Source organism: Phoca vitulina, unplaced genomic scaffold (assembly GCF_004348235.1).
Source record: "Phoca vitulina isolate PV1807 unplaced genomic scaffold, GSC_HSeal_1.0 scaffold8, whole genome shotgun sequence".
In the NCBI taxonomy this organism is placed as follows: Eukaryota; Metazoa; Chordata; class Mammalia; order Carnivora; family Phocidae; genus Phoca; species Phoca vitulina.
In genome coordinates this window covers 45957080-45982722 of record NW_022589711.1, presented here as the reverse complement: position 1 = coordinate 45982722, position 25643 = coordinate 45957080, and the positions used below count along the sequence as shown (strand labels likewise).

Genomic DNA, 25643 nt, shown 5'->3' with positions numbered 1-25643 from the left:
GATCTGTCCCCTGCACTCCATCACCATGGCTTCCTTCACTCTGGCTCCTCATCTTTTCAGTGGATAACATTTCAAGCTCTGGTACTAGAGCATCTAGCTCTAAGTTATAATGGCTGTGTGTCCATAGGCAAGTTACCTAACGTCTCAGAGCTTTAGGCTTCAGTCCCCTCATATGTAAAAGAGGAATAATCATGCCCACCTCAACATGCTGTGAGAATTAAGTTTTGCATGCAAAATACTTGACAGTTCAATAATGCAGGTTAAAGATAATAATAATGGTTAGCATTTATTTATTACTTAATAGATCAGTTCCAGAGGTTGGATGCATTAAGTGTTTTTTCCCTACTCAAAATCACACTTGAGAATTCATCCATCCTGCTGAATATCACAGTAATTCAAAAAAGCTAGTCAAAGAAAACTACATACGGTATGATACCATTTTTATAAAACTCAAAAACAAGCAAAATTAAACGATATACTGTTTATGAAACTTGTGGTAAACTACACCAAAAAAGCAAGAGAAGGATAAACACAAAACTCAGAAGAGTGGTTGTTTCTGGGGGATATAAGGGGGATCAGAGTGAGGAGGGGCCATAGGCAGCTTTAAAAGCAAACGTGATATTCTGCTTCTGAAGTTGGGGGGTGGGCTCTTGGGTGTTCATTTCATTATTATGCTTCATAACTTACATATACATTATATCTATTCCTTAATATGTAGCAAATATTACTAGATATGTATGTGTGTATATACAATTATTATTATTATTATTATTATTCTCCTTTAGGAGACAGACCAAGAAGTACTGATCACCTGGGTGCTACAGAGAGATTGCTAGATAATTTCTTTACAACACTCTCGTGAGATGGGCATTCTTTTCCTAGATTAAAAATCAGAATATTGGACCAGAAATGTTGAGTAACATGCCCAAGGTTTCATCCCATGCCAAATATCTTCCATTTGCCCCTCCAAATCCATTCTCCATCCTCTCCCCTCAACCTGACACCCTGGGAGACTGACCCACACGGATTGCATCAATGGGCTCCCTGTCACTGGCTCTGGCTGCCTTCAGTCAATGACAAACACTGACAGGAGGTAAGAGAATGGGAGGGCAGTGAAGTAAGAGTATAGCTTCACCTCCCCCCGCCCCGCCCCGCCATCATGGTATCACCCAAGGCCACAGCTCCTGGCAGGCAGCCCTCTCACACAGCCGTCTCTCTCCACATTCTGGGAATGCTCCTCACCTTGCTCCTTCAGGCCTAGAAGTAGTAACATCTCCCCTCCCTGCAGTTTCTAGCCCCGGGATAACTTGGGAATCCAAATCTTGCTGGTTTCCCTGTTTCCTGCCTGCATGATTGTAAACTGTGCCTTCATTAAACTCTTCTCAGATCACCCAGGTTGACTGGCCATGTGCTTCCTTACTGAGAAGTGGTAGAGCTGGGATCTGAACCTCAGCATCTTCTGTCTATCCTAGGATGCCTCTCTTCCCTTTACTGTGAAGGTGTGCGCAGCTCCGAGGAAAGTGATCACTAATGAGGGTAGTTACTGGTGTGATTTTACATTCCTTAGCAGCAGAGTAGAACACTATTGCTCTTCAGGACTTGTGTTATACACAGCTTAACAACAGGAACACTCAACTGCTATTGCTCAAATTTCTATAGAACCTGGGAACTGTAATAGAAATTATAAGTCCTCTATACATAAGCAACAAAATAAATTTAAAATGAATGTGAAAAGGTGTAAGTTGTAGGCCAATGTTCTCATTGGTCCTATTTTCTGGACCTTCTATCAGTACTCCCCATATCCTCCTTTAATTGACGATCCCAGAACAAAGCACAGGATGCCAACAACACATCTCAACAGGCCCTTGCAATAAAACACACTCAGTGATGACAGTTTGGATAGCTTGGGCTCGCGAAGGCTGAGTATAGTGGGAGGAAACCCTTGCAGTTTTTACCTCCTCATTTTTTAACTGTCTTTCTGGCTCTTTCTGCGTATTTCTATTTTCTGGTGATGTTGCACAAAGACAGAGCTGGCTAGAAGCCCAATTTATCTCTTGCTGAAATCAGTAGAACAAGAGCAAGTGTTATCAAATAATAAGCTGTGAATATTGGCACCTTGGTTTGATTGGCATTACAGACTATCCCATCTTAATTTCTTGTCATCTTTCCTCACCAGTATGATATCTGCCTTTCTTGCCAGACCACTTAGCATCTCAGCTGCACTGCTAAGAGCAGAATTAAGTGGCAGACACATCAAGGGGCTAACAACTGGTGCCCTTAGAAGCCGCGGAAAGATGGTCATGACAAAGCAGGATGATAAAGACAATGAAGAGGAGAAATTCAATGCAACAAAAGTAATCCAGGATTTTTTTTTTTAACTAGCTACTTAGGAATTCCTTTTTCAAGCATTTGGTCAACTCTCAATAATCACAGTGGGTAGATTATCTACACTGTGAGCTCTGCCTGGGCAATTATTTACTCTCAGGCTAAATGTTCTATCCTGCCTCTCAATTTCCAGGAACATTCATCAGCTGATCGTATCTGATTATTTCCTTTCTGTTCCTTTCATGTACCAGTAGCTGCAAGCAGATAGCAGACAAGAAGGATAAAAAAAGTGAGCTGAGCATAGCACGGATGACAGTCAGAAAAGATAACACGAGAGCCCACCAAGATGCCTATCCGGGCCCCGGCTCATAGTAGGCACTCAGCAAACATTTGTTGAATTCAGTAAATGGAGTTATTAGCAAGTTGAATTGGAAGACTTTTCAGGCCTCTTCCCACTCTGATAGTCCATGATTCCTCAGAAGAAGATGACAGGAAGTGTGGAGAAGAGCCTGGAGATGGGTGCTCAGACCCATCAGGAACACAAAAGAGAAGTTGGAAAGGGCTTACTTCAAGTCAAGATGGATCCCAAAAGAGTTACTAGGACTGTTCCAAACTGTCACAGTCCAGGATGATTCTTGGTCCCAGATGATGCCCCTAAATTCCCACCCAGAGTCCAAAGGGACTGGAAAGCAGTTCTCTTAAGATTTCAGATGTAGACACCATCTGAAGTGAAATTCCAGGCCCTAACTTATTTAGGGAGCCTGAGAAAGGAAGTGTATGTTGGTGGGAGTGATAATACTGTTTTGAGGTCCTAGATTTTATGACGTGTTTTTTCCCCACTATCATAGAAACACAGAATTCAAGATGAGAAAGCCTCTTAGAAATTATCCAATCCAGCCTCCAGTTCAATGGGAGAATTCTTCCTACAGCCTCCCTAACAGAAGGTCACCCCGTCTCCACTGAAAGGGAGCCCACTTTCTCCAAAGGCAGCAGCAAGACTGCTGGACAGCTCCCATGTGGGCAGATTCGAGTCCTAATCTCTAACCATGCCTGCTCCCTCTCCTTTAGGGCAGCTGTCCTGACACCGGAAGTCAGGAACCACTTTTCTTCCATTTTCATTCCTGCCAGAAAACATCCTTCAATCCTTCCACTGCAGAGACACCGTTTGTAGATCCCCCAATGTGCTGCTCCCCTGACATTATTCTAAGGGCTCGATGTTCTTAAAATGGACTGGCAGAATTCAGTGTTGCAGAGTTGAATGCAGTGGTCCAGAAGTGGCCTGGCTTTCACAGAGGATAGTGGGACCATTTCTTCCCATTCATTTCTAAATTTTCACAACCATCTGTTTGATCATCTATTCTAGAATGGTGCCAGAATTGGCCTCAAGATGACTGGTTCCTTAGATTCTGGGATCTTCTTTCATCACTTACTGGTCCTTACTGGCCTGTCTTCTGCTGGCCAGCTCATCTCTTCTGCTATCAGCACAGTCATACAGTGTACTGCCTTTTATGGCTACTGGTTTGCACTGGGTAGGGAAATACCCAAGTTTTACCTAACTTTATCAAAATGTCTGTTCCTGCTCACCAGGAATGCTCAGTCTACCTGGCATGTAGAGGCTCTAAATATTTGTTAAATAAAGAAAGAATGAATAAATGCATGAATATATGAATGCCAAATATCACCTACAGATGATTATACCAGTCTATAGGGCACACTCCACCCCGACAGGAGCCTGTCTTTTAGCCTCCTGAAGCCAGGACCCAGAATAGATCATTTCTTCTCATCAGTATCATCGACCTAATCTAGCTATTCATTTTCATAGTTTCCCTTCTTTCCCAAAGCCATGGCTAAGCAGAAGAGTGGCAAACACCATCTGACCTGCAAAGTTCTTCGGTTTCTCTCTCCAGACTTCACTGTCTTTGGAACAATTCTGTTCCAGATTTTGTTTCCAATAGTAGGCTTGTGTGAACTTGAGGCGAACAGAATTAAGAAGTAATGGGTGGGCATGATTAGTTGGTAAAATCTGCAACCTGCCAAGTGCTCACACTCCTGGTAAACAAAGACCCTCGAGACAGAGGCAGCAGGTCGCCAAGAATAATTCTTCCCACTTAAGGTGGCAACAGGATACTTGCCTCCCACTGGCCAGAACCTGTGAAGAACCTTTTTTTTTTTTGCTCTCAGGGGCACAGGATGCAATGCCTGGGACCACCCTCTAAGAAGCAGAGAGCTTGCATCCAGTACATTCCTTCAATGATAATGTATTATTTCTTCTTTTCTGTGACCTTCCTCTCAGGCCCTTGTGGGTTTCATTCCCCTTCACCCCCTCCTTTTTAATTGCTGCCAATCTATTTTGTCCCATCTTTGCTTAACAAATCAGAATGAAGGAAAGTGTTCTTCTAATTCTTTTACCTTCTATTCTTTAGAAGGTAAGTGTGCATTAGCTGCAGGGATGTGATAAACATACCAGAAAGAAAAAAAAATGTACCCTTCATGTCTCCTGGGACCCCAATTTCTTCTGACTCTAAAGGAACTGAGAGTTCATCATGGGTCCCCATGAAAACTTCTCTTGTAAATTGCTTTAGAAAATGCCTGGTTTTATGCTTGTTAGTAGTATACTTGGGAAAGGTACTTTTAAAACTGCTTAGCCCCTAGATAACTAAATTGCTAAATTACCTACATCAATCATGGGTGATTTAGTCCATCTCCTTGCCTCTGAGACAGAAGGGAATATTTCTTCTGTACAAAGACCTCCAGGAAAAAAAAAGTATTCTCTTCTATTCTTCATCCAAAGACTCCTGCTCTCAAAGTTTAGAAGTTCTTATTTGGATATAACCTGAATCCCTTTCATTGGAACTTAAGACCTTTTATCTCTTTTCTGACCCCCAGCAGATATCATAAAGAATAAAAAGAGAGACACTATTTGACATCTGTTTGTGCACAGCCTTCTGCGGGGGGTCTTCAAGGCTCCCCATTCTAGTCAATATCCTCCCAAGCCCCAGATGACTGTCTTAAATCCCCTGTACCACCTGCCCATCACTGTCTACCAATCCCTTTACATTTGCCTCCCTCGTAGCACTTTTAAATGTAGTGCTTGCCTCATTGGACACCTGCTTCAAGAACCTAATCAGCACTTTCTTTTTTTAAAGATTTTATTTATTTATTTGAGAGAGAGAGAGCAAGTGAGAGAGAACACAAGCGGGGAGCGGGGGAAGGCAGATGGAAAAGCAGACTCCCTGCTGAGCAGGGAGCCTGATGCGGGGCTCAATCCCAGGACCCTGAGATCATGACCTGAGCCGAAGGCAGACGCTTAACCAACTGAGCCACCCAGGCATCCGTAATCAGCACTTTCAACAATTATCCAAGGTCTCCCAGCAGAGGCGGGGCTGTACATGGAGCTCCTCTCTGTAATTACTAATTCTCCTATAAAATGCACAGAGACAAGAAGAAGATTCTGAAAGCCCAAGGCACCACTTCTTATTTGCCATGACAAACACTTGCCAGGCTCCAGCTCCACTAAGTGGCAGAGAACAGAAATCTCTCGGCCAAGGGCAAGGATGGGAGAGTCCTGGGGCAGGAGTCAGGAGGGCAGAGTTGTAGGCCAGCCACTGCCTGCTCACTGTCCTGTGAGCAGCTCTCATCCCCACTGACCCTGATTCCTAAGCAGAACACAACACGTAGCTGCCGAGACTGCTTTTCAGGGCTCTCTCAGCTCTCACATGCTGGGATCTCTGAGTCTACAAAGGCCTCTCCTCTCCCTTCTTAGAAGATACAGGCCATGGCCTTGACATGTCTCTCTCCACCACCAACATGACCAGCACTACCTGGAAACGCTCAGAAACCAATGTTTCTCAACCTGTTAAAATTATCATCATTCCCTGCCCTAAATGAGCTTTTTAATGCTTTTTTTCTTTAATTGCCCCACCCAATGAAATTTTTAAAAAATATTTTTATTTATTTATTTTAGAGAGAGAGCATGTGAGCAGGGAGAGGGGCGGGGCGGGGGGAGAGAGAGAAAGAATCCGACGCCAACTCCCCACTGAGCATGGGCCCAATGCGGGGCTCGATTCCAGGACCCTGAGATCGTCACCTGAGCCGAAACTGAGTCAGATGCTCAACTGACTGAGCCACACAGGCACCCCCCAACTGACGAAATTTTAATACCATGAATATACTGCACACCTTTTTAGGTGCAGTATGTATATCTGTGCTTAATACATAAAAAAAGCAAGCTTTTCATTAGCCCCCCCCCAACCAATTTTCAACCCCCTTGGAGGCAATATTAACCCTGCTGAAAATGTGTGACAGCGACTGAGCTGAGGGCTGCATCTAGCTGTGTGATACAAGTGCAGTTATTCGCCCCAAACCCCAAAAGCCATAAACACATTCACAAGCCAGAGGTTGTGAAAATAATCCATTGCACAAGCCAGAGTGGAATCAGCCAGACTTTCCACTTCCCTAAGGAAAACAGCAACTTCCCACCCTCCTCCCCAGGCCATAGTTTCTCCTGCTCCAGCCCCTGTCCTTGTTCTCACCTCCGCCCAGGGCTCCCACTCCATTCATGTGAGTCCCAGCAGTAACAATGGGAATGATGAGAACAAGGTGAACTGTGGGTGATGTTCCAGGAATAATTAGAATCCACTTCAAGGGCAGAAACAACTGGGCCCCTGGCAGGATGGAGCCTCATTCCAACTCACTTGCCTCAGCCCAGCTCCTCACTCCCTCCCCTATAGGACATTCCCCTCCACCTTACCTTGGCACACTGGCCAAATAGGTCACGAGTTTCCGCAGGTCTTCCTGTCTTATTCTGTCATGATTGCTCCGAGCTGGAAAAGTCAGGATGGGTCCGCCTCGCTTATCACGGCCCCCTGCAGGGAGGAAAAGGAGGGCTGTTAAGAAAACCAGCCAGAAAGTGTGCTGAAAGTCCATCTGAGTGCTGGAGGAAACAGGCAGAAATATGGCGCCCAGAGAAATGCCGTCACTGGTTAGGTGAAGGGCATGGGGTTTGGATGTGGTTCACATGTGTGACCTTGGGCAAGTCTTTTGACTTCTCTAATATCTCACTGCCAAGTGCAGATGAAAATACTGATGAGCATTTTACTGGGTGGCCGCCAGGACTGAGGAGCTGGCAAATGGGGAAGCACTTTGAAAAGTAAAGCTCTCTACAAATGTGAGATGATAATGAAGGTGATGTTCTCTTTTTGACAACACAAGCTATTGAACGGGCTATGGTCTTTGGAAATTTAACCTTCAATTGACTTCTCTTTGCAGACCTCTGTGAGGTAGAAGGGCTCAGGATTAACTGACTACCGTGCAGAGAAACCCTTAAAGCATCCATCCAGGACATCACTGCTGGAAGGTGTTTAGATTCATAGAAAAGATGTTAAGTGTTCTCTGCACAGCCGAAGATCCACCCCTGCCTGTCTGCCTGCCTGAGATGCCACCTGTCACTCCTGCTGGAGGAGCACAGGAATCTTTATCAGGAACAAGGATGCTCAAGGTCTGAATCACTGCAAATGCATATGTACGCACTATGATTATAAATGTTTTCTAAATATCACATTAAAAAAAGCAGGAAGGAGTACAGTGAAATGATGAACATTGTTGCTATTAGAAGACTGGGATTTGACATGGTTGCTTTTTCTTTCCTCTTTTTTCCTAAACTTTCCATTCACTATTTATTCTATCATTTAAAAATTTATCCTTTAATGGGCACTATTAGGAAGCAGGACCAAGTTTCCCAGGAGGGTCACAGGGGACAAAGCTAAGGTATGTCCTTACAGACACTGGTTATTGCAAAAAGAAAACCTCTATGTCATGATCACAGACCCCTGCACACATCCCAGGCAGCTGCCCAACATCCTCCAGGGTGGGGACCACAGTACAAGAAGGAGGAAGCATTGGCATGGCCATCGCCAATACTGGAAAAGAAGCTTAAGGCTCAGCGCTCTGAAGAAGGAGCTCTCGCAAGGACACACAGAGCCTCCCAGGGTCCCCACCCAAGTCTGAGCTCATGAATAATGTTTCCCTCTGACTGTGGGGTCCAGAAGCCATACAGACAGAAGGGAAGCTCGACAGACAAAATCCAAACCATTCCAGGATACTCCTGAGGAGGAAATAAGAAGACTGCATAGAGAAAAGGATCAAACAAGATCAGGGCCACTGAGAGATCTGCCCTGACTAAAAAAGATGTTTCAGCAGCACCACCACCACCCCCAGCCCTACACCGGAGCAGATTTGTGTAGATATACCACAGAGTTGGACCCAAGCCCCCAGCTCCAGATCTTCCATACCACGGGCCTGGCTCTTTGTATGAATAGCCACCCCCAACTTGTCTGCTTTGGAAATGATCCCCATTTCCCAACTGCCTTCCACATGAGGAAAAGGAAGAAGAAGGATTAGATGGAAGGTGTCCCAAAGGCTGGGAGCATCTCCCATACCCTCAACCTTCCTCTCTAGCCTTGACCCACCCTAAGGATTTTCACTCTTGGATGGTTTTAACTGCAGTTGTTGCTGCCTTTATTCCTGACCGTCCATGGACACAGTAGAGCCATGAGAACATGGGGAGCCAAGGCTGGTCTGATTGGCAAAGGCTCACTAAGGAGTCTGGAGGGCTGTTGGCACTGTACTTCCTGAGCTAGAGCTAGTTCTGCCCTTGGAAAGAAGAGTTTCATAAATATGCTGGGGAAGGTTCCAGATGGCAGAGGAGGAGGAAGAAGGGGAGAAAGCCTGGGGCAGTGCAGCAACCCCCCCTTTCAGGAAGCAAGGATAAAGATTTGAGAGGCGGCAGTAGGATCAGCCAGGTGTTTTTCAGAAAGGAGATGACCTTGTAGGAATGTAAGAATGTAGGAAGCAGAGCAGGAAGGAGCATAGAGAAAGAGAGTCATTGTGCTGGAAAGAGTGGGACAATAGGTAGAAAGAGGCCTCAGAGCGGGTGCAATGGGAGGGGTCCTGCCCCCTTCTCTGAAGTAGGCTGACAGAACTCAAAGAGGGAGGAGGAAACAGATAAATCAAGGAGAGGGAGGAATTCAGCCTGCCTGGGGGACCTTGTTCTTTAAGTGAAATTGCAGACTAGCCCACCTAACAAGTCAGGATAGGCTTGAGGTACTGGGAGAAAGGGGAGCAGACTATCACTGGCCAGGATCCCTAGAGAATGAACAGCAGGACTGTGTATGTTGTGGGCTAAAAGAGATGAAGCAGGGAACTGGGGCATGGTGAGAGTTCTGTTGGAAGGTCTAGCCATGGTGTCCATGTTAGGTTCTAACTTGAGTGGAGGCAGAATAAAGCTAGTGCATGCATAAGTGGGGAGGGCCCACTGAAGGTAGGAAATGTCCTGCTGGATCATGAGTCCCCAGGGAAGAGGGGACAGCAGATGTTTTGCTCATCTGATAGCCATCCTTTCCCAATTTATAGGGGAACATCAGAAAGGGTCAAAGGTAAGAGACTGAGGCCACAGACACACATATCAAAGTTAAGGTCTTGGATATGCATGGCCAAGGTAAGGAGGTAGAAAACTTTGGTACCAAGAAGGCTGAGCAGCCATGAAGGTGTAAGATTTGATGGATAATTGACATGGGTGCTGAAATTACGGAGGGTGATAAGCAGAGATGAAGAATGAGAACCCCCTGCTGAAGTCAGTGTGTATTACAGAGGTGGATCTGAGAGGGTTCGAGACAAAAGTAGCCAAGTTTTGAAAAGGCGATACAGATGCTGGCAGGGTCCTCAAGAGTCATTCCTTTACGCATTACGTTCCTGCTGTGGGCCCACGTGTGCAAGGCTTTGGTGGCAGGAGCTACAGGACAGAGATAAAAAGGAAGGAGGAGGGGATGGTCTGATGTTCTAGAAGGCATAGAGGCAGGGCAGGACAGGGTTGGGGAAGAGGCAAAACCAAAAGCAGGGGCAGTTAAGGCTTCCCTGATTGAGCCAAAGGGGGAATGGTGCTCAAAATTTTCAGGGGGCTCCAGTTAGGGCAACTGGGAAAGGTAGAGAGTTGGGGGGGGTGGGAACAAGAAAAATACATTGATGGAATTATACCAAAAGTTATACCAAATAGTTCTGAGAGATGTTAATGGATACACATGATTTTTTTCAAGGTAATGAGGTTACTCTGTAGTTTGGGAGACAGTTTCACGTGTTTAATGGACATGTGCTTTAATGAACATGGCACATCTTCATGAGGCAGCTATAATATGCATTTCCCAAACTTAGGATTGTAGAACCCCTTTTTCTTTTTTGAGGCTCATCTGGAAGGACTGCTGTTCTATGGAATATGCTTTGAGAGACATGGGTCCAGGATCTGAGATTGTGCCACAGCAGCTGTCTAGAGAATGCTGTTGATGGGAGATAAGGAGGCAGAGAGGGACATCAGGCGTGGCTGAAAGGAGGGTGTGAGTGCACATAAAGGTAAGAGAGGTGAAATGAGCCCTGTACAAGCATACTGCATAAGGGGCACAAATGGGTGCTGAGAGTGGGAGGTGTAGGCAGTCAAAGGGAGCCAGAGAGGGCAAGGGAGGGAGTGGGGGGCGCACAGGCTATGAATGCAGAGCAGGATGGCCAGGCTGGAACAACAGAGGCTCCCTGAGGCACAGCCACAGAGCCCATCACACAAACACGTGCACATGCCCACACACAGAAGCTGGTGGGCTGCGCTCGCTGGATTCTTCCAAATGTGCGTTCCCATGGCAGCACGCTTTCCTTTGCCCTGGCCACAACTGGGGGGACTAACAAAGGGGGCAGGCACAACCAACAGTTTGTTTCTCTGCTCCCCACCTTCCTTCACAGAAAGAAATGCTACTGCAACACTGCATTCTTTAATTCTGGGTTTCTTTGTTTTGTTTTATTCTTGTGTTTTTTCTTTTAAAAGCTCAGGATATAAGAGGCTTTATTGGTTTGTTTCTTGTTTCTGTTTTTTTTAGATGCAGCCAGCCGTCTCCCTAGCATCCTAAGCATCCTTCCCAGGCACGGAAGGACAATGTTCCCTAAGCCCAAAAGTTCCTGGCACCGTGCACAGATAAATAAGACATACCCGAGGGTGCTCAGCCTACATCAGTATAAGGGAGTGAACTGCACGCCCCCCAGCCCCCTTGCGCCTGCTCTGGGAAACTTCGACCTGCCTCATGCTGGCCCGTCTTCCTGGCATATTGATTCTGTATGCTCCCTTAGGACAATTCCCTATAGTTGGGAAGGTCTCTTCTAGGGCTGGCTGGGCCTGGCCTCAGGGCTCCAACTGAACAATCAAACAAGGGTTCCCATGTGCACTCATATGTCCTGAACTGATGCAGAACAGGATGGTGTTCGGAGGCTCTGCATTAAAGCCAGAAAGGCTTCCTAGAGGAGGCAAAGTGGGAACTGACTTGGGAAGAAGAAGAGAGGCTCAAGCTGGCAAAAAATGTGAGTAAAGCACAGCTAGTAGAGGAAGTTCGGGCATGAGAGACATGGGAGGATTAGCAGGATACCCAGGGGACAGGAAGGACATCAGGTTAAATGAGGCTCAGGGCCATAAAGAAGAAGAAGAAAAGATTGGATTGGGCTCTACTGGAGTAGAGAGTACACAATAGAGGGCTGTGGGCCACATCGTGGAGCCAGGCTATGGGCAGCAGCAGAAGTCGGGGGCCTAGTGCTGCCTAGTGGCCCTCAGGACCTCCACACAGGGTCCTTCCACATGTTTAGCAAGCACTCCGATCCAAGCGTACGAAGGCTTTGGAGGTTGTCTTACCTATACCTCTCCCCATACCAAAATCACTGCCACGTGATCCTGCCAAGGGGCTGTTCAGCCTGGGCTTCAGCATCTTCAGTGACAGGGGTTTACTACCTGATAAGATACGTAAGCACCTAACACTAATGGGCAAAGGCAGCTTCTCAGTCAATGTCATCTCACAGCAACAACAACAAAACCCTAGTATCACTACTACTACTACCACTAATACTAATAATAATAACGAGGAGTGCATTTAGAACCTCACATACTCCCATCCCATACTCTGCCCTCACCTCCTACCTCTACACTCTGAATCATCAGTCTCTCACCTTCCCTCTCAATAGGCAGGAGACACCTGCTGCTTGGTTTCTCCTCCCCAACCCCCTCCTCTCTCTCCCTTCTCTCCATTTGGTCTCTTGCCCATCAGCCAGGCCAGCGGCAGCTCCGGAGTGAAACCATATACTGTGGGATGGTATTCGCTCTTCCCCTGTGATCCTACCACCATCCCTTGTAGACCATCAGGATCATCCAGAAACAAATGCTCAGTCCACAAGGCACAAGCACTTGGGTGTGTTTCTTTAAATGTGATCCTTGGTGGGGCATTGCCCTCACCCTGGCCCCTGCTGGCGATTCTATAATGGAGGCCTACGACGGAGCCCAGGAACTGGCAGCCACAGCGATGCTGGTGCCCTTGCAGCTTGCCTTCAATTACATCACAGGCCACCAAACTCTTCTTAAAGGTCCAGAGAGTAACTATCTTAAACTTACGGCCATCTAGGCTCTGAGGAAACCACTCAACTCTGCTGCAGCAGGCTGAATAGCGGCCCCCCAAAATATCAGGTCCTAATCCCTGGAACCCGTAAATGTTAGCTTATTTGGAAAAAAAAGAGTCTACAGATGTGACTATTCAAGGATTCTGAGATGGGAAGATATCCTGGGTTATATGAGCAGACCCTAAATGCAGTTACAGGTATCCTCGTTAGAGGGGGGCAGAGAGGGATCTGACGCAGACAGGAGAGGGAAAGGCAATGGGACCGCAGCGGCAAAAATGGGAGTGACGTGGCCACAAACCAAGGAATGCCGGCAGCCACCGGAAGTTGTAAGAGGCAAGAGGCGAGTTCTCCCCTAAGAGCCTCTGGAAATAGCACAGCCCTGCTGACACCGCGGTTTCAGACCAGTAAACTGCTTTTGGATTTCTGGCCCCCAGAACCATGAGTGAATACATTTCTGCTGCTGTATGCTACCAAATCTGTGGTAACTTTTATAGTGGCAATAGGACATGAATACTACAAATGCACATGGCTGTGTTCCAATCAAATTTTACTTAGGAAAACAGGTGGCCGGTTCACGGGCTATAGTTTGCTGGCCCCTGAATCAGACATTAAAAGATGCAGGTGCACAAGATGGGTTGGAGAGAAAAGCCAGAAATACATATTTGGAATTCATTACTCAGAAAAATAAATAAATAAGATATAAACACTCAATTGAGTTCCCTTTGCCAGGAAGGAGCGATAAAGAGGAGCCAGAAAAAATTTTCATCTCCTATCCATGATCCGCTCAGAGATGAACCCAAATAAAACCTCTGGGAATGTGTGAGGTAAACAGACTCCTCCAACTGGAGCAGCTGCCATAGGGACCTCAGTGGCCCATGAGGGACCTGACTGGCCGGGGAGGGGGTGGTGAGGTCAGGTGTATGTGTGGGGGCTGTGAGGTGAGGGGCACCCACCCGTAGTTGTGAGTGTCCTTCAGAGCACCCAGCTGGGATCAGGGCTCTCTCTCCTCTGTCTGCCTGCCTCTGGAGCAAGGATGCAGCCAGCTGTGCCGAGTGCCGCCCCACCCCCACTTCCCTCTCACACACCAAGAAGCGATTGCCTACATGCATGTGTGCACACACTCTTCCAGGTCCCCTACAGAGCAAAGTTCCACAGACACTCACCAGACACGAAGGCCACTTTTTCCTTTAGGATGGGAAGGACATCAGAAGCTTTCAAACCATCATTCCGAAAAGACCCTGTGGGATGACAAAACAGAAGGAATCGGGATGAAAGAGGTCAGATGGCTGAATCCCTGGGTACATCCCTCAGCAGCCCAACCCCATCATGCGCCAGAAAGCTGTGCCTTGTCCAGGTGCTGCAGCCCAGCCCAATGGAGCCGATGGAACGGGAGAAGGTCCGCAACATAAAGGACACTGCCACATGATGCCAGGCCACAGGGGCGTCCCTTCCAGGGACAGGACAATCCAAGTTGCCCCCACCACACATGCACAGCTCCGCGCCTTGCGGGCAACAGCCACGGCCCTGCTGCTGTGGGCAACTTGACGATGGGGCTTTTTAAAGGCCACTTTTGTACCTCTTTGCCTAGCATGGTGTCTGGTACACAGTAAGCACTCAGGAAACATCAATGGAACAGGTTAATTAATATCAGGATGGACCACAATGCCCTAAATAATTGTTTTTGCCTTTCCTCTACCTGGCACAGTGACTCTTAGTTTTCATTGTACAAACTGTAAAAGTAAACCACAATATCCCCAAGTGGGAAGCAAAATTGAATGCAATAACCCTTCTTCCTCCTCCCCCTCAATGTCACCCTCACCAGTCCACAACAGACAGCAGGTGGGGAGACACCAATCTCCTGGGAAGGAAATGCACTCCCTTCTTCAGCAACTCATTCTCTGCCTAAATTTCGCTTCTCAGCTGCAAAGTCCCTTCTGGGGTCCAGCTGACTTCCTGTTAGGGGGTTGAAGGCAGAAGCCTGGGGCTGACATAGAATGGAAAATAATGATGTGCCTGGAGAAACAATAGCCTCAAAGGACAACCCAGCCCGGTGTGAGTACAAGGCACGTGGGAAGAGAAGCCTCCGCATGCACACACAAAACAGCAGGCCAGCCCACTGCGCCCTTCCATTTAGCCCAAGCACCCCACAAAGACTCTCAGGGAGAGCCAGCCCACGCCCTGTGAGCCGTAACTGGAATCTCTGCTGTGGATCACCACTAGGGACATCACACACACGGATGCCTGGAGAGAGGAGCTTCTGTGTCAGCTCAGTGAAACAGAACCGGAGACCACAGGCAACCACTCTAGTGCCTTTTTCCACTTGGCTTACTCCCTTGTGGTCCCAATCTGACAATGTGCAGAGAAATGTACTGGGATGATGGTCCCCGCTCAGGGCTGTCTCAACCTCTAAACCCTGACTGCTTCAAGAGACTCTCCTGGGAATTCCGGCAAGAGCCCAGGGTTAAGATCACTGGCCTATAGGGAAGGGAAATGAGCCAGTTGCACACTCAACCAAAGAGGAGGAGAGATGTGTCTCCAGAATGCCAGTTTGCCATGGTCAGGGGTTATATCCTAACCCCAAACAAATTCCCAAAGTGTCTCTGATCATTTCACCTATTTCTTCTTCATTTTTCACTACATGAAAACAGTGAGCCTTTTTATTCATCAGTTGTTTCTCTTTACAAGCTGGCCCACAGTACCTAATGCCAGAATAACCCACTACAAGGCTCACTTTGAGAAGAACATGGGCAATAGAAGAAGAAAAACATAACACGACAAAAAAAAAAAAAAACCTCTAACTATAAGCATTGTCTGTATAGATTGTTACACTCTGACCTTATAACCCAACACAGAAAAACTATTAAATCTCACTACTAGAAACCACCTAGGATCCATATAAATTATTATAGAATTTACAAATAGATACATAGGGTTGGGTTTTTTTTTTTCAAATTCATGCAGTAAGATGTTTTGGCTTCCTTGGCACGGAAGGGTCCTACTCGGCTTCACCAACTAGACAAGGATCATCTTTAGCTGATGCATGAGTTGTTTGTATAAAATGATGCCTCTGCATTAAAAGTGCCTGTTTTCACATGTGAAATACATCTCTGTATGCATCAGTTTTAAAACACTCTCCTCTATATTGCTACATACACCTTAATTTCTATAGGAAAAAATTTTAATAAGAAAAGTTAAACTTTAGTCCTGTCTGCTTCCAGATTATTTACAAGTTCAAAAGGAGCAAGGCCCAAACAGAGATTTGACAAGAATCACATAACCCTCTTTTCTCCAAAACACCTGTCCTATTTTTTCCACTGCTCTTCCTCTCCCCCCACCTCCCTTAAAGTATACAAGATGGCTCTAATTCCAAGAAGTCCCCAGACATTAAGGAAGAGCTTGGAATTTGTTATAATGGAAGCAAAAGGTTCCCTATCCTACCCCCTCATTGCTCCTACCTGTGGAGGGAGAGCAAGAAGGAGCTCTGAATTCCATCCTTCACACCCCACTCATCATGCCCCACCTCTTCCTTCTCCCCTCCAGACTCCAGGGCCTGAGAGAGAGGCAGTGGCTTGTCCCTGCAGCTTGCAACCATTGGCCATTGGCCGGAGTAAATGTCAGTATCTTGGGTTGGGCCGGTCTAAGATTCCTAGGGCTTCCTCTTCTCAGGCCAGAGTCTTCTCCCATCTGGTTTAGACCACAGCTGAACTACCTCCCAGGTTGCGAGCCTACCATAAGAAAACCTAAAGTGTCTAGATTTACAAAATCCTTAACTAGGGGATAATTGTTTCCAACAACAACAAGATTTTTCACATTATAAAAGGATTTGCTCCAGGGTCTCTTTAAATAAAGGTTGCCTTAATGGTTTGAATTAGTTTTTCATTTGCCAAAAATTGAATTACAAACAACTTTTCAACAATATATGCATTATGTAAAGCCAAGTAGAGCTAAACTAATTAGCCCAGCAGCTCAGAAGTCAGCGACCTTGAGTAGAAAACCTATTTGCACTGGCTGAGGGTTCTATGTATCAATTCCCACAGGCCCTTGTGAAGCCAGCTGTCGGGATCTATAATAAAGGAGAAGTCCATTGAACACTAACTCAAACAGGACCAATGAAATAGCAACATGTTTTCACTATCAGGTACATGTCTGGGCAGCCTCATAGAAAATGTTCAATAAATATTTGATGAAAGGATAAAGAAATGAATGAAATGGTAACCCTTTCTCAAGTGACATGCGCAAGGTCAGTGGCCTCATCTGTCACACCAAGGGCTGGTGATCTGCGTAGATGATCGCCAGGGTCCCACTCAGCTCTGATAGTCTGAGACTTTTTAAACCTTTTCTTCATATTTATTGGCCTTTAAGATCCTTAGATTATCAGATAAATATGCTTTGAGAGAAAATACTGGAAACAAACTCCCTAACAAGGTTCAGTGTGCTTTGGGAAGATAAAACAACTCTTCCCTGGCCTCCCAGTGTATTCTTTTCCAGGAATCAGCTTAGGGATCGGGATGCCCAAGACACATCACCCCATTTTGTGGACAGCCCAAGTTACCGAAATGGAAGGCTAGTGATGGAAGAACTTCTGTGAGGCACACATACCTTGGAAGAGGCAGGCAGACCTGACCTGCAACTGCTATCTCTGAACAAGGTATATTTGATAATAGCACTATTACACTATAAACTCTAGACCAACCGTAGATCAGCTTCCCCCTTTAAAAGAAACAGGTGAAACAGTAGATCCCTTGCTAGCTCTAAAGAAAGCCTGAGAAGAAATAAAAGCCCCTGTGCCCTTTGGAGTTACTGTAGGAAAAAAAAAAAAAGAACCAGAGGGCACCCTCAGGGACCTGACCCAACGTGAGTTTCCTGCTTTCTCTTAAGGACAAAGGCATGCTTTGCTGGCATTCAGCACTAATCCCACCCCATTTGTGTCCTGCTGCTGTCAGAATTACAAGCCTGCTGTTCGGTTAATTAGCGAAGTTGAAATGCTCCGCATCTATTAGGGAAGTAAAAATTACCACCGCCACCTCCCCAGGATCTCCAGTATGGAACTTCTCTAAGCCCCACTTTTGCCACCTCCTCACTCCAAATGTGTTATGCTTACATTGCTGCTGCCCGTTCCCCTTCACCTTTTCCCAGCCAGCCTTCCCCATGTGGGAAAGTGCCCAGCTCCCTCACCCTGGCTCCCAGCCCCTGCAACGCAACCCCCCCCCCCCCCCCCCGGCCCCATGGCAACAGCGGGGCTGGCCCTGGTATCAGAGGCCCTCTGTCTCTTGTTTCCTGGCTGCAGGATGGCAGTGAGTATCCCAGGGCAGCTGTGTGTCTTGTGCTCCATGCTAGCCTCCTCCAGAAAGCAGCGCAGATTTCAACAAGCGAAGACACAAGCAGCTAAGTGTTGAGCATTTGGAGGTGCAAGCTGCCAGGGTGCCCATGGATTGCTCTTTATTGCCTTTTGGTTCTCAGCCACACCCCCTTAACGTGCACTTACTGAGAAGTTACTGTGTAAGTATTTTAATATTATCTCATTGCCTCGAGTGGGCCTGACCCTGTGTGACCACTGCTCAGGTAGGTCTCCGCCTCCTCTTTCCACTCCATCCCTGTGTGTCCAGCATGGAAGCCTTGATCAAAGTGGCCCCGAATCACTGGCGGATCTGCTGCAAAGGAGACATCTGGTTTACAGTTGAGAGTTCCAAGAGCTCATGAGGTCGAGCTATAGTTTGGGTATAAAAGGGACTGTTTCCTATTCCCAGAGTCATTCTTCCACCAATTCTTCACTGAGCACCTATTATGTGCTAGGCCTTATGTTAAGTGTGATGGTACTTAGACAAATAAGCAAGGGACCCCACTCTCCAGGGGGCCTGCAGGCAGCGATAGACAAGTATGCAGATAGGACAGTGAGCTGTTACCAGAGACAGGACATCACCTGTACAGAATGCAAGGGACCTCAAAGGAAAGGTGAGTCCTAAAGCCTGGCTACTCAGAGTAACAAGCCTCACCTACCAGCTAGAACCTTGCTAGAGATGCAAAATCTAGGCCCCACCCTAGACCTACAGAATCAGAACCTGCATTTTAACAAGAAATCCCAGTGATTCCTACGCACGGTGCATTTGCGGAAGATCTATACACCAACGTATGTCTTTCTATTCCAGAGCTGCCTAGAGACAGAGATAGATAAAAGCATCCTTTAGCCTAGTCTAAATAGAACCTCTCACATCTGATCTAGTGCTGTTCATCACCCCTCCCACCTCCACCATGGGAAGACGCCTCACCACCGCCCAACAATTCCAAAGAGTCAGCCACTACCCTGGAACCCATCACCCAGATTCAGCTCTGGAGTAAAAAGGCTATCGGAGAGATAGATGAGTTTCCCCTCCAGGGCACTGAGACTAGACCATGTCTTGTTTTTTGGGAGTAGGAGTGGTTATGAATAACACCTGTCCAAACTGCTCAGAATTTTGGTAGCTTAAAACACTCTCTCGTGTATCAGGTATTTTAATTTCACAACAAATCTTCCCCGCTACTTCAGCCCTCAGAGCCCTGCCCTCTCTAACTGTTCTCAGTATCATATATACATTTACAGACCAAGACACCATCTCTGAGATGGCCCTGGAAGACAAGGAGCCAGTCGGTTATGCCTGCACTCCCACCCATGGGTACAAAGCCCCAAACACTGGGCAATACTGGATGAGAAACAGAAGAAGGAGAGGTGCCCCCACCCTAGGGAGCTCCACATCTAATGAGAATACAGTGCTTATCCCAGGCAATAATCTCCCTTGGAGGGGAGACACAGTTTCTGCCCTCTGAGAGTTTTCAGCCCAATAAAATACCTAGTGCCCGTTTCCCCTGACACCAGGAAGCTACCAGACTCTGTACGAAAAACAACTTCCAATTCTGAGGTCCTGATGAAGACCCTCCCGCCCTCCCCCAGCCCGGCTGTCCTATATCCCCGTATCCTGATTATTGGTGCCGTCACCTACTGACTTACCTAAAGAGAAACAGGGGAGGCCTCCTAGACTCCTCCCACTCTTACACCCCAAATATCAGTTCAGTTGCTTGGTTCTGCTGATGCCATTTCTTTAATCTCTCTCAAATCCATCATTTCTTCTGTGCAGTTTCCCCGACCTTCCCATCCAGCGGAGCCATCCCTGACTGTGCCTTGTACTCTCTCTCTCCTGAAAGTCATGTCTGTGTTTTCATTCTACTTACCATTAACGGATTCCGATGCCCTGAGGGTAAGGACCATGCCTTACTCTTTGCCCTACCCCAGCACTTAGCACAGTGCCTATCATGCAAAAGAGAGTCCAGAAATACTGGACTGAAACTGAGCAGGCACAGATCCTAAGAAGACAGAGTAAGAGTGGTGAGTAAGAAGCAATTTATTGGGACAGCTCCCCCAAGGAGGTGGTCTTTGAACCAGAATTCGAGTAAGGGTAGGGCCACAGAATGGTGTCCTGGTGGCAAGAGGCACAAGCCAAGGCAAAGAAGAAGGGGCAAGCAGGGCACATGCCAGAGATGGAGAGAGCATACTGGCTAAACAGTAAAGCAGGGTTAGGGAGTGATGGAAAGGAGGGCATGGAGGTGGTGCTGGACTCTGTGATTGTACTTTGAACCTGATATCTCAATAGGGCAGGCTCCTGGGAAGGCATCAGCAGAGATGTGGCTGCAAGTGCCTTCAGAAGCACAGAGAGCTGGGACTGTGCTGCAGTACAGGCCAGAGCTGGGTGGAACCTGGCTGGTCCAAAAGGAAGGCTGTGGTTCCAGAAGAGAGCTGGAACCAGCAGGCTCCGACTGCAAACTCCATGTCACATTCTACTGGGTAAGGCGCTGGGGGAGGATGGGATACATCACGCTTGCTGAGGTGGGAGCTACAATATGAGGACAGGAGGCACTGGAACTTTGTCTCTTTTTATCTTCTCCTGAAGTTCCAAGAGAAGCAGGAAGAATGCTTGTCTGTGAGGTATCTGCTGGGAGCTGCCAGGCCAGTAGGAGGCTGGGAGTTTGAGTAAGACCCCATGAAGATGCAATATGGAACTGAATCATAGAGGAAAGAGACTTAAGGACATGGTCCCTTCTGTGTAGGGACTAGATGGGCAAAGCCCTGGGGGAAGACACTGTCGGTACAGCTGGGGTTGGGAAGGAAGTCATTGGTGGGTAGAGGCGATGATCTTCATTCCCTTCACTGTCTTTTCTCTCCTTCACCTCTTTCCTATAATAACACAAGACAAGGAGAGAGGTGGCAAGAATGAGAGAAAATGGGTAAGAGCAAGAGAGAAAGAGCTGTTGAGAAAGACACATACACGCATGCACGCACGCATGCACGCAGATGGAGGTGAATGTCTTGTCTCCTCTTTACAGATGCTCATGAGCTATTGAGGAAACTGGCTGTTGGAAAACTCCTCCAGCGACTATAAATATGTTCCTTGGAGCTCTAGTTAAAACAACTGCCACTGAGGCAGGAAGTGTGCGCTGACAGGAAGGAATAAATCTGGCAGAGAAGGAGACTGGGCAGCTTTGTGTCAGCAACAGAACACACAGCACGGTGCGGAGATCCGCCTGCCTCTCCCCCACCTGGGGATCCATCCGCCCACAGTGAGGCCGGCTGCTGGAAGCCACCGTCCCTCACCACTGACACCTGCAAGTGTCAAACCACCCCCAGCAGCATCAGCAGCATCCTCCCTCTTTCCTAGGGGAGGAGGGACAGTGTAGCAGAGCTCAGCTCCTCCCTGGCACTTCTAAGAGAAGGACATTCACAAGCCTCAGCTAACCCGATTTCAACGCAAAAAGGGAGAGGGGGAAAAACAAAAATGTGGGCTCCTCTTTGGGCAAATGCTAAATACTAAGCTTTTCCAAGCCAACTGACTAGGTCTCATGCAACATCACGTAGCAGTCAGTGACTTGAGACGACAGGGGCCAGACTAGGCAGTCATTCCACCAGGTAGAAGCAATGCCTACCTTTCTCTGAAGTCTGACACACACATGTCCATCACTCCCCATAATGTCCATTTCCTGCCCTGCACTCTAGTGAGCCGTGTATCTTATCCAGGGTGTCTTCCCCGCTGCCTCCTCCCCTGCCCAGGCTGGGGCTGGTTCCTCCTTCTCTGTAGGTCACTTGGCAGGCTCCTCACTCTTGTGCCATCTCAGCTCCTCCATCTGGATCCCTTTGGAGACCCTAAGCTCCGGAGGGTGGGGCTAGATGTTTCTCTCTGTCCCTCCAGTGCCCAGCACACAGCTGAGGAGCAACCCAAGACAGATTCTTATTCACCCACAGTGCTACAGTGCCCTCCACACCAACAGTGCCCACTGGCTGCTGTGTCTCTCCCTCCCCCCATCCTTCTCCCTGCCTATTTCTACCCCCATCTTCATCTTTCTCTCTCTCAGGCTTCCACATGAACTCTAACTGTGGCCAATTTCAATATTAACTTTCTAAAGTCAATATTAGCTATGAAGTGCTGGCTAATGGGCTACTTTTAAAGAGCAGAAATTTGTAACACCATTGCTAAATTAGCTGCATTAAAGATCACTAATAATTAGCACTTTAAACATGTGGGTAACACCTCTCTAAGCCCAGCTAATGAGCAAACCGTTTCTGTTTATTCTTCACAAGATTTAATACTAGCTGAGTTGAGACCTCAGCTGCAACACACACAGGCTCACTCACTCACCCTCCCTCGCTCCCTCCTTCCCCAGAAAACTTGACAACATTCAGTGTTCTCTAAACATAAGAAAATGGCCACTTCAGAAGTGATTATATCTGCCCATCACTTTTTAAAAACTGATTCTTTGCTGACTAGGTTATTTAAAGCGCTCATACCTCATGGATGGTGGTGATGGCAGATTTATTGTCTTTTTGTTACACTGAGTATTACTCTTGCATGGGTCCTCAAAGTAACACAGAACATTAGCCAGTGATGAATTAGTCAGTGATGAATATGAATCAACTGTTGAACATTAGCAGTATATTTGCTTATATATTTAGAGAGCATTGCAGAGATACTCAGAGGTGGAGGCAGAAGGTGTGCACTGTGGTTCAGATATATAAAAGGCTCAGTCCTTGGGACCCTCACTCTCGGTCCCCCTCCCTCTTCCCCAGTGTACATATTTGAATTTTAATTAATTTTAATTTAATCAGGACATGACTTTAGGTTAAAGATGAAATTGTTGATTTGAAAATCCAGCTTTGGCCTCTGTCACTGTGGAATAGCAGGTATGCAAACATGAAATGTTGCTGTACCTCCCCACTAACCCCCCACTCTGCCCTGCTCCCCATAGCTGGAAATGCAGGTGCAGGTAGCAGTAAAGCAGCAAAACTGACTGCAAAGCTCAGAGCAGGAGCCCCTCATTGGCAGCTCCTAAAGCAGTCCTTCTCACCCAGCCCAGAGCTTCTCTCCACTCCTACCTCCACACTTTCTGACTCCTTAGCTGTGCCATTCTTGCCCTAGTCTTATTACCCATCAGTGGAAGCAATACCACAGGGACAGAGTGGACACAGACTGGACACAGGTCCACTGCATGGAACACCTAGGGCCAAATAATAACCAGGATTACAGAATTGCAAGTGCAGCCTAACAGGTGAGAAAACCACACCCGGAGGTCATATTATTGAATAAACTTCAGCAAACTAAAGCACCTCCTCCCACTTCAAGGCCAGGTATGCTGCTGTCCTTGGTCCTGAGCTAGTTGTATAGTTGCTGCTCAGAGTGACTGCTATGCAGCCTGTCCTAAGATATATGAACCTAATGGGAAAGAGGCAGAGATGAAAGAGACATTAAGATATATCAGGGAAATAAATAAATATGAAGAAGTGTTGAAGGGACATAAACATGGAGAGATTATTGGAGAGAAAAAAAAGACTTGTTTTGGTATTGTTTTTAAATAATTGCAGTAGCCAAGAAAGGTCTGAGCACATCATACACACACACACACACACACACACACACACACACACACACACATCCTATGGAAACGAGGCAGCATAAACTCCTTATGGATCCCAATACTACGTTTTTCTGGTTAGTCATATCTGAGGTAGATGGATTGGCCATGGAAAAATTCCTAGAGTTTTAAGCAAATTTTAAATCTTTCCTTAGATTATTACCTTGAGTATCTAAACACTGCTCAATTCAGCTCGACAAATATTTATTGAGCACATATATGTTCAGGCAGAGTTCCAGTCACTATGGGTACAATGATAAAAAATGTAGAGTTCCTGACTCTAAGGGACTTTTAGTCTAGGGTGTGAATCAGGCACATCAACATGTAATTTTAATATCATATAAGAAATGCAATGATAGAGGTACATGCAAGAGACAAATATTCAGAAAATACCAAAGGGATAATAAAACTCAAGCTCTAAGACATTGTCTAAAAACTGAAAAAGCAGTATCTAGAGAAGAGGCAAAGGGTTATAGGATCCTTAGCAAGGTTCTAGACCAGACAGGATAGTGGTGAGAACCAAGGTCTCTCTGGCAGGTTTAGGGGAACAGGGAGAAGAGTAGCTAAGGCATGTGTTTTTTCTCCCATGACCCAGACCCTCTCCAGAATAACAGAAATATGAGTTAATGTTTGCCAGAGATAAGCAACAAAGCGCTCCCTGTAAACCTAGCATAACCAGGAGCCAGCATAAGCTAGGAAAGGGCCAGTTTCAAGAGAGTCTGGCTTGTGATGCCTGCTATTTCTTTAGAAAGAAGCATAACAATATCAAGTGCTAAATAGGAAACCAGAGTAATCCAAATATCTCACAAAGCTAGAATCCTTCTCCAGAATTATAGAAAAAAACAAGAAGCTGGCGGGGGGGGGGGGGGGGGGAGGAGATACTGCCTGCAAAGAGTTGCCTAGGTAACTCTCAACTCTGCTTACCAGAGGACATACTAAGCTACACATTCCAGCAGCACCTAGTAAACCAAAGCAACCTTCCTAACCCTGCCTCAAAAATGTGTGTGGTTGGGGAGGGCCATAAACCTCATGAAACTGCATGCAAATTATCGCATATATGTCCACGAGTACCCATTTTTCCAAGAAAAGAATCTGTGTAATTCCAGTTTTCACCAGATTTTCAAAAGGGGTCAATGGCTCCCTAAATGGCTAAGAACCATTTTTCTAAAGCAAGGTCAAAAAGAGACCTTACAATCTCTTGAATTCTAACCACTGCATCCTATCATCCAGCATCTGCCTTACTCATGGTCCACTTTCTAACGCTCATGGATTAGATGGAACCCTGTACTTGGGCTGGCAGAAAAATTAACTGAAAAGACATGATTTAGATTCCTTAGCTTGAATATAAGGAAGCTGAGGCAAATGGTAGGAGATGAAGCCTATGTGCAGGACCCTATGCTCTAAGGATAAGTTCAGTCAGAGGTGGGACTCTCACTACGGTTACTGAGAGCCAGAAGAAGTGAAATTAAATATGAAAGGAGTTTTACAGATGCCTAGGCAGTGTCTTTACTGGAAGCCTTCCTAATAGAAGATTCCCTGGCCTCTAACCCCTGCTGTAGAGGGATAACAACTTGACCCAAGTCTCCCTTCCTGGATCCGTGAGGGGTGCTGGTAAAAGTTAGAGCCACCAGAGGGGGACTACAAACTTGCTTAACAAGATCTCTTGGAGGCTAGATCATGGTGGGAGAAGAAGGGGGTTCTCAAGTGTTCCGAGGTAGGGAGCCCCAGCAGAGATACCTGGCCACTATTTGCTCAACAAGCTGTTTTTTGCATGAGAGGGTAAGCTCTCCAATGGCAGGCACATCCCGAGAGGCAGCTCACAGCCCTGAGTAAAGCCCAGGCTCTGCATTCAGAAAAGAACTAAGTCTGACTCCCAATACCAGGTCTTATTAGCTATGTGCCCTTGGATAACTTACTTAACC

The 25643-nt window shown here is 46.7% G+C and overlaps 1 protein-coding gene across 20 annotated transcripts in view; it reads right to left on the bottom strand.

The window, feature by feature from the left end:
• The window catches only part of KALRN (kalirin RhoGEF kinase), a 641436-nt gene that overhangs the window by 441416 nt on the left and 174377 nt on the right, over window positions 1–25643 (bottom strand). For 19 of the 20 annotated variants that reach the window (XM_032406711.1, XM_032406713.1, XM_032406719.1 and 16 more), the window contains exons 2-3: window positions 13956–14030; window positions 7076–7190 (exon numbers count right to left, since the gene is read on the bottom strand). In XM_032406711.1, the coding sequence (XP_032262602.1) occupies window positions 7076–7190; window positions 13956–14030 (190 nt within the window). Of the gene's footprint in view, window positions 1–7075; window positions 7191–13955; window positions 14031–16247; window positions 16674–25643 lie in introns of those variants that run through there. The other variant, XM_032406718.1, reaches the window with a different exon arrangement.